This window comes from Rhagoletis zephyria, unplaced genomic scaffold (genome assembly GCF_001687245.7).
Source record: "Rhagoletis zephyria isolate East Lansing unplaced genomic scaffold, Rhagoletis_zephyria_1.1 Rzeph_scaffold_00418, whole genome shotgun sequence".
Classification (NCBI taxonomy): domain Eukaryota; kingdom Metazoa; phylum Arthropoda; class Insecta; order Diptera; family Tephritidae; genus Rhagoletis; species Rhagoletis zephyria.
The window spans coordinates 240,400-250,073 of NW_016157502.1; the positions used below are offsets into that span (position 1 = coordinate 240,400).

Sequence of the window (9,674 nt, forward strand, 5' to 3'; positions counted from 1 at the left end):
GTAGAAGTGAGTCACTCTTTATCTTGATTCTAAATGAAAATTTATGTATATGTAATAGGGGGAGCGACCCCACGTTTGTAACGGCAAGTAGAGAAGAGGTTTTAGATATCACGCTGGCCTCTTCTGATATAATGTCCCGTATATCTGGCTGGAGAGTCCTTAGTGACCACTCCTTCTCCGATCATGGGTACATACAATTTGCTTTGGACGAAGCGCGTCCTAAGCACGAACCTTACAGGAATCTGAGGAAAACCAACTGGGACTCATACTGCAGAAGTCTGCAGGAAATGCTTCCGGTTGCGCCCGTGAGGGGCGGGACCTGGACTGAAAGCGAAATTGACGAATTAATTGGTGTGTTCACCACCTCATGTAAAAGGGCCATTGATATGTCTTGTCCCCTGAGTTACCACAAAGGTACGAGCAAACCACTTTGGTGGTCGGAGGAGCTCTCCGATCTTAGGGCCTCGAGCAGAGGCCTTTTCAATAGGGCCAGGAAGATTAAATTAGCCTCCGACTGGGCACAGTATAAGATTGGGCTTGGGATATATGTATGATTAGATCCATATATAAAACATTTCACATCAGTTATTTGAAGTAAATCTGAATATATTTTTACATATAAAATAGTTTCCATTTAACTTATAAAGTACATATTTCACTACAAATATTTTTAAGATCTTTTCGAATTGCAAAAATAGCGCTAATTAGTTGTATTGAAGTATAAAACATTTTATTACGTTCATGTTTACTTATAAAGCGCATAACAATACTTCTCTCGCCATTTATCTGATTATAAAATTTTTCACCACATTATTTTACTGCACAGCACCCTGAATGCGGCAAAACAGTTGCTCGCAACCCTCAAGTCCTTTATGGGGACCAAATTAACAGCCAAAACAACAAAAACCTTTTCTACTGGTATACTGTGGCTTTTGTAAGGGAGTTAAGGGAGTGTCAAAACTCGAATGTCACTATTGAGCAAACCTTTACAGGCTAACCTAATATTCACGCACGCCGCCAATTTATTCAGCCCTATTCTGCATTTCGATTACGTTCCCGCATTCCGCTCCGCAAGAGTCGAACTTAGGTGTTCTGCGTTACGATCGAATCGAAAGAGGAAGAAAGAAAACATCTTTCGAAATCAGCTGTTTGCCTAGGAATGTGTGAAATCGAAACAAAACAAAAGAAATATTTGCCACCAAACTATAGCAGCTTATGAAGTTAAAGTTTGTAAATATTTTAAAATAACTAAATATATCTAACATCATTGGCGCATATTCATAGTCATATTTAGTTCACAACTAAGTCGAAACTATCCTAAGTTGCAACTAAAGCTATTCATAGTCGCTTTTTCTGGCTAAGTACCAACTTAAATTCTAGTTTCGGCTGCAGCTGCAATTAAGTCGTAACTAGGAAGAAGTATTTTATTAAATTAAGGAAAAAAAGACGAAATATGTAAAAATTAAGTTGGCAGAGCGTGCTTTTGATAATATTGAATGATCTGCAATTGAAATTTACAATGAGCGATCCATTTGAATCGGAAGATGAAATTAAATGCGTATTACAATTCGAATAAGGCTACATCACAATTTTATAATTGGAATGATTTACATATATAAATGCTCAAATAATAAGTCAATTTCATGCTTGTTCTTTTTAAGCAAATTAGTGCATAACATTTAGATATGTGTTTGTATGTTTCACAGCATGCTTTCGATAAACATCGACTTCACATCATTCCGGTAGTTTTGGCTATTTCACACAATTAACGAGAAACTTATACCTTATTATTTTGCATAATCATGCAATGAAAGTAAAAATTACATAAACGGATGATCAAACTTGACATTATTTAATAAAAATGTCATATTTCCAAAATATCGTAAAGAAAAATCGATACATTTTCACACTCGTTTTGCAATATCGTAAACCTAAGTTAAAACTACATAGTAGAAGTCTGAAATGCGACTATGAATAGAAGTGAATTTTAAGTTGGTACTTAAATTTAAGTTGCAACTTTAATAGTTTCGACTTAGTGGCTGGACTATGAATACGCGCCTACAAAACTATATAAAGACTATAGTAGTAACAATTTCAAATCGATTAAATGTTTATTAAAACTATACCTCATTGCACTAGCTTCCAAAAACAGAGAAGAAAAATAACTATGACGTACTGAGCTCTGGTTGTTGATGCAAGACTATTTTGCTGAGACTGACGCGACACACACAAGTACACCAGGTTGGGGTTACTTTAGTCGTCGCTGAAGTGTTTGCACTAGTTGGTGTCGGCTGGTGTACAGAAAAACTATCAAACTCCAGGCTGATTTTCGGCGCCGATGAAGCAACTGAGCCGAAGATATCATCAAGGTTGGCATTTGAAGTTGGTTGTACATTAATTTCTAAAATAGAAATGTAGGTCTCAATTCAGAACTTGGCAAAATATAAATTTGGATGGCCGCCTAAAAGTTTAAGACTTTTTTGAATCTACCAAATCCTTACCTAAAATATCAGGTATTGGAGCCGAGCCAATGCCAGATGAATTATCATCCCCGAATGCTCCAAGCAAAGCGAAACTAGCGTCACTCGTTGGCATAACAGTGGCTTGTGGATCTTGCACCGGCAGCTGGGGTTGGGGCTGGTTTAAATTGAGCAAGTCTATTGGTGGTGATGGTTGAGGTTGAGTTCGAGGTACATCCTCTTGCTTTATTTCGGTAGCATCTGGTAAAATAGGCGTTATCTACCGAAGCAGCTAACTTAACAAGCGTAGGTTTGTTGATGGAACTAGGTTTTGTCACTGTAGTAAGGAAAATAAATAAATTAATGACATCGGCGGAAATACTATAGGGACTTGCCGAAATTATCCACCATTTCCTCGGATTCTAATTGCGAACTAAATATATGTTGTGCGTTTCTTATGGGCTTTGCTGGTAACCAAGGAGGATTCCTACTCGGCGGACATTCGCTATCCGTGAAACTCAACGACAGCGAAACCGAAAAGTCATGAGGAACCTGATCGGCATCCGGTAAATCATCGAGATCATTCGAGGAAAATGTTATCTTTGTTTCTTGTTCCGGTATGAATCAACAGTCGGGCATATGTGTCTTTAGTTGCTGAGCCAAAGTCACAAAGTTTAAGTTGTTTATCATTTCCAATTAGAAAGCTTTCAATCTGCGAGAAGTAAAAAGAAAATCAATTACCCATAACCTACATGCAGACTTTTGGATTTATTCGCTTAAAACACGGAGCACCAAAGCAGGTTCTAGTGATGCATTCAAGCAATCCATAAGCGATCCTCCTTTATGTTTGAAAATGTACGGAAATAAAAATTAAGCTTATTTTGTTGGAGTTCATTTTACCATTACAAAGCTCCGTTAATAACAAGTATTCAGCACGCTGTTGAGGTCCAGTTGCTTTATTAATAAATGCAACAATATTTGGATGCCCAGACAGCTGTTTGTGTGTGTTAATTTCATTAATAAGTGAGACGTTTGAGGGCGTATTCTTTTCCCGTCTGCACATCTTGAGCGACACCTATACCTATTCCTATGATTATGTGTATTGTTTACAGGTATTTCAATTATTTTAATATATGGAAAATTATGGAAATTAAGAACGTAGTCTTTCCTCTTTAACAGCTGCATTACCACCGGCATGCTTGCCGCGACTTATTTTTTCCAAACCCTGTAAGCAATGTTTTTATTAATACGACACAAATTTGTTATTACTGCCACGCACTCACCAACTTAAATAATTCCACAAGCACAGTGCATGATTTACAAGGCGGCATCTTAGTTGATTTTTCCTTTTGGTCCTTTGGAGATTTGTCAAAAGCTTCCACAGCTTCACAGTTCTCAAACAGCAACACCAGCCCACATATAATTGAAAGCACCACTTTTAAACACGACATGTTAAGTTGAAAACGTTGAAATACCACAATTTACAAATTAAAATCGGAGGTAAGCAAGCATCGACCACTTTCTGCAGGAAAACATGCGCTGCGACAAGATATTATCACTTTTTCGGCACCTGCAATACAAACACAAAATTCTTTCTATTCTTTTGAACACATTTCAAGAGTGGTTGTATAATTTTGTTAACGTTGTGCTTAATTTGCTATAAGATGGCTTGAAAAATTGGCGAATCGTGAAGAAAACACGTTTTCTCATTGCAAATTCACAACTGTCAACTCATTGTTCTTCGCCAAATTCTTTGTTTACCCGTTGCCACAAATGTCATTCTGCGGGAATTCGCAATCTTGTATTCTATCGTTCTTGGTAGTGAGTGCAGGCGGCATGACCCAATAGGAGCACTGTCATGTCGGCTGGGCGGGGTTCTTGCCTCACTACTGTTCCCTGCGCCATAGCAGAGAAAAGTCATACCCGTCAAACATCTTCGCTTCGGGCTGGAAGCTGAAAAAGAAACGTTAAAATTTAAAACAAGCTGAAAATCAAAAGAAAAAAATCCAAATTACGCAAATAAAAAAAAACTAAGGCCGAATATGGTTGGAGGTCACTGGTGTAAGTGTGGCGCCTGGTGCTGACCCACCCTCACCTTGGCTACTAGCGCACTCTAATATCAGTAGCCCCTTTATTAAAGTCCCTACATGCCTTCTTAAATAACGAGAGAAGTCAGCATTCCCATTTTAATTCTACAAAAATTTATTAATAAAAATTCATCACCTTAGCCTAATTCTTAAATCTATCTCCTAACATCTAAAAATCCTAGCATCTAAAAAGAGAAGAAGGAAGTATTCTTAAATCTAAACTGATTACGTCTAAGGTAAGTACATATAAGAAAACTAAAGCAAGGTAAGTAATCTAGGTAAGTGTATATCCGGTAAGTAAAGGTAAGTCTAATTAAGTAGGTATATTTAGGATAAGTGTGTTAAGGTAGGTCAGGTAAGTGAATTCAATTTAATTTGGGTAAGTAAACTTCAAGTTTAAATAGTGGCGAATCAGCTGCCCTTGATAGTAGTTGATTGAATAAGGAAAATGAATTAGCAACAAGAGTTTATGGGGTGTACATACATAGCTCAGTGATTAAAAGGCCGTTTAGATAAAACTTTTCTCGCTTTGCTTGACAGTTCGAACTTTGAAAACAAAGCATGAAACGTAGAAGGTATGCTACAATAAACGCTTTGACAGATTTTCCGTTCTCCTTTTCCTCCATAGTTTATAGCTGTAAAATAGATAACAATATAATAATATGCATTAATAATAGGAATAATAGTTCCCATTTAGCTTATTTTTGTCATTCAATGCAAATGAGAGCGCACGAGAAAAGATCCTTGTAGACAGCTGATTGCCAAAGCGCGCAAAAGTTGAGAGTTGCCGATGATTTTGCTTCGCTTTGCTTTCCTCGCATTCTATTTAGCAAGACTCGTATAAAACCATGTATTGAACTTATCTGTCAAAGCGGAATTATGAAGCAAAGCGAAGCAAAAGTCGTACGTAAACGGCCCTTAACGCTTCTGACTTTGCACATCGATTACGCAGGTTCGATCCCTGCTGAAGTCTAGAAAACGAAGTCTGATGAGGAGATGTGGTGATCTCCGAAGTAGCTGCTATAACTTCTACCGCTTAGACCTTGTTACTTTTTGAATTTTTCCTAATAAACAATCGTGGTACGAAGCTCAATAAAAATATTAAAAATAAACTGAGTTTTTTTCCTGTATTTTTCATTTGAAATACAAACAAAAACACTGACGAAAGTCAAATAACAAAAACAATTCGGCAATGTGTTAAAGAGAAACAATTTCTGGTGAAAAGCATCTGAGTTTTGACATATCCTTACCGAAATTCAAATAAACGAAATTAAAATTTGCGTAAAACAATTTCTTACATGAAAAAATTTAATCAAAGTGGCAAGACAATAACGTATTTAATTTAATTGTATTTCCATTTTGTTTATGCTAAGAAACTAACTCGTCTGGCAAAATGCAAACAGCTGTGTAAGAAAAACGAACGAAATACAGCCATCTGTCAAAAAAACCTAACGAAATACAAGTTGGCCGGACTGTTTTTAACAACCTAGTCTGTTTTTCGTTTATTTTTTGGTATATAGCTTACTCCCTTACACAAGTACAGAAATCGTATGCAGGGTGTCCCACAAGTAACCTGCCAAACTTGAGGAGAAGGCAGGTGGGGTGGTGCGCTCCCTGATAAGCAAAAATTTTTCAAGTAAGAGTGTCACCGTTTTCGAAATATTTAAATTTTTTTGAATTAAAGAAAAATCGTGTATTTTCATGTATTTTCATTAACTGCATCTACAAACAAGGCTATACTTAGTAAATTTTTTTTGTAAAATACTTCCAGATAGTTGCTTCTCCGTATTTAAATGCAATGTAGTTAAAATATATTAAGGAACCATTATAAAATTATGACTATTTTGGGATTTTTAACTTTTTGATATTTTCTTCCTCAAATTTGACTATCTCTGGTGAAAAAAAAATGTACTGAGCTATAACTTTACATTATATAAAAAAATTGCTCATTTAATAAGTATTTCAGAAATGTGCCACTCTTACTATTTCGAATAGAATAAAAAAAGTTATAGCCGCTTTTATGGGTAAAGGACTGAGACACGCTAGAATGTATTTAATAGATTTAAATTTAAGTTGCTCTTGTTACCGACCAATGACATGCTAAATAGTACAAAGGTACATTATTACCTGCTCCTGGCATTATTTTATGTTACTTACCGGAATTCGGACTAGAGTCTATAACAAGGGCTATATCTATCAATATCTTTTGTGAAGGATGGGTTCACGTGAAATAAAACATACATGAGTTGTTTGCAGAAAAATTTATTCATTTATTGATAAAATATGCTCAAATTGGCGACCGTCTACTCCAATACAAGCAATACAAAATCTAATGGATTCAGGTCTGGCGATCGAGCAGGCCACGTGATTGGTCCGTATCGTCCATTCCATCGGCGAGGATAAGTTTCGTCTAAATGAGCTCTTACATCACGCCCGTAGTGAGCAGGACATCCGTCATTTTGCTGCCATAGTCTTTGCCGCAGGTTTAAGGGTACATCTTCTAAAAGAGTTGGAAGCCTTTCCTGAAGGAACTTTAAATAACTGTGGGAGTTGAGCGTTGGCGGCAGTTCCACAGGTCCCAATATCGGACAATTAAAAATACCGCACCATAAATTTATTTTGTACCGGTACTGCGAACGATCTTCTCTCATTTCGTGAGGATTGTCTATCTGCCAACTGTGAAGGTTATGTAAATTAAAATAACCATCACGTTTGCATGATGATTCATCGCTCCAAATTATTTTATTAAAAAAGTTGGGGTCTGAATCATGCATTCGCAACATTTCACTGCAAAATCTAACCCTCGACAGGTAATCTCTCTCTTGTAGAGCCTGAACACGTTGAACGTGGTAGGGATGGTATTTTAAAGCTTTGTGAACTGTAGTTTTTGGTATTCCAATCGGTCTTTCCATCATTCTCCCTGAAGTCGATGGACCTAGTGCCACTTCCTCTAACACAGCTTCAACATCTACCGTTGCAGGACGTCCTGTTTCGCCGCCACGCCTTCCAGGTATGCGACCTTAAAAAAGTGAAAAATGATAGTTAACAAGCAAGCAAACAAGAAAGGTGTAAAAATCACTTACCTTCATATATTTCTCTATGGGTCCGGGCGAATACTTCACGACCCGGATGCCGACGATTGGGGTATCGCTCTGCATAGAGTCTTTGAGCAGCTCTGGCATTACAGCAAGCTTCACCGTAAATTAGGTGAATATCCGCATATTCATGCGACGTATACTGCGTGTTCTCTGTCATACTATTAATAACACAATGTTCGAAGGGTCCAATTCCACAAAATCCACTTTCATTATTTCCGGTAAGTAACACAAAATAATGTCAGGAGCAAGTAATAATGTACCTTTGTACTATTTAGCATGTCATTGGTCGGTAACAAGACCAACTTAAAATAAATCTATTAAATACATTCTAGCGTGTCTCAGTCCTTTACCCAAAAAAGCGGCTATAACTTTTTTTATTCTATTCGAAATAGTAAGAGTGGCAAATTTCTGAAATATTTATTAAATGAGCAATTTTTTTATGTAATGTAAAGTTATAGCTCAGTAAATTTTTTTTCACCAGAGATAGTCAAAGTTGGGGAAGAAAATATCAAAAAGTTAAAAATCCCAAAATAGTCATAATTTTATAATGGTTCCTTAATATATTTTAACTACATTGTATTTGAATATGGAGAAGCAACTATCTGGAAGTATTTTACATAAAAAATTTACTAAGTATAGCCTTGTCTGTAGATGCAGTTAAAGAAAATACATGAAAAGACACGATTTTTCTTTAATTCAAAAAAATTTAAATATTTCGAAAACGGTGACACTTTTACTTGAAAAATTTTTGCTTATCAAGGAGCTCACCACCCCACCTGCCTTCTCCTCAAGTTTGGCAGGTTACTTCTGGGACACCCTGTATAACTTTTTCTTTCTTTCAAAATACAGTGTAAAATACACTCGAAATACAAGAAAAAAAAAGAAGTATCAAATGGGCATAAGCCTAGTTAAGTTTAGGTTCTGGTTTTATTTTCGTTTTAAGGTATTATGCCTGTCTATTATGATCGCCAACACATGACGATCCTGCCAGTTTATTAAGATCGCCAAGATGTTGGTCCTATTGGTGTTAAATGTGGTTTTTCTCAAGTGAACCTATTGTCTGATGGTGATATGGCGTGGAAAATATTTGTTTAGTGTTAAGTAGACTGCATACATTTGTGATTAGCTCATTTACAAATTCTGTCCCTCTGTCGGATTTTAATGCTTTAATGAAACCGTACTTGAGAATTATTTGTTCAACTAAAATGGTTGCTATTGTTTTTGCGTCTTTACTTACAATTGGGTGTGCTATCACGAATTTCGATAAATCACATTGCATTGTTAATATGTATTTATAGCCGTTTGATATGCGTAGTGGGCCTACCGTGTCAATCGTTATGGTTTCGAATGTTGAAATTGACGTGTCTGTCACTACAAGTGGTTCCTTTGCATGTCTTACTATTTCGTTTTGTGTGCATTTTCTGCAGTTGTTTATAAATTCTTTGACCATCTGTCTCATATTTTTCCAAATATATCTTTGTTTGAGTTTTAGAATAATTTTTCGAATTCCTAAGTGGCCTGCAATGTTTGAGCAGTAAAATTCGTCTATCAGTTTGTATTTAAGTATCATGCTTTCTATTTCCCTTGGAGCTTTGTATATAAGTATTTTTATTGGCGCGCGTTTATTCATTTCTAATTTGTATGTATTTGTTTGAGTATGTGTATTTAGTATATTGTAATTTGTTAATTTTTCTGTCGTGTATTTAAATTCTTCAATCTTGACTGCGTGACTGTTAACGTTCATTATCTTGACTTGAAAGGAAATACCTTTGGCAGATGCAATCGAGTTTGCTAGAAATACACCTTTTTGTATTTCCTGGTTAAAGACTACGCTGCACAGTGGGACTTCCCCATATAAGCTGCGTACTAGAAATTCGCTGCAATTTCGTATATGGGCTGTTCGGAACTTAGGAATGAAGAAATGTGGAAAATGGCAAAATTCAACGCGCTACCACGCCCACAGCTCTTGTAGGCGTAAATAGTAAATGTTATCCGATTTTGATGAAATTCAGAGCATATGCTGGTTTTAA

At 36.3% G+C, this 9,674-nt stretch overlaps 1 protein-coding gene across 1 annotated transcript; it reads right to left on the reverse strand.

Moving 5' to 3' along the window:
• Positions 1-2,165: 2,165 nt before the first annotated feature.
• On the reverse strand, positions 2,166-4,029 carry LOC108359598 (uncharacterized). Its single transcript, XM_017611518.1, has 4 exons — positions 3,743-4,029; positions 3,618-3,684; positions 2,502-2,720; positions 2,166-2,401 (listed from the first exon to the last, which is right to left on the reverse strand). Exons 1-4 carry the CDS (start codon positions 3,908-3,910, stop codon positions 2,166-2,168), a joined length of 690 nt encoding a protein of 229 aa, XP_017467007.1. The 5' UTR covers positions 3,911-4,029.
• Positions 4,030-9,674: the final 5,645 nt, after the last annotated feature.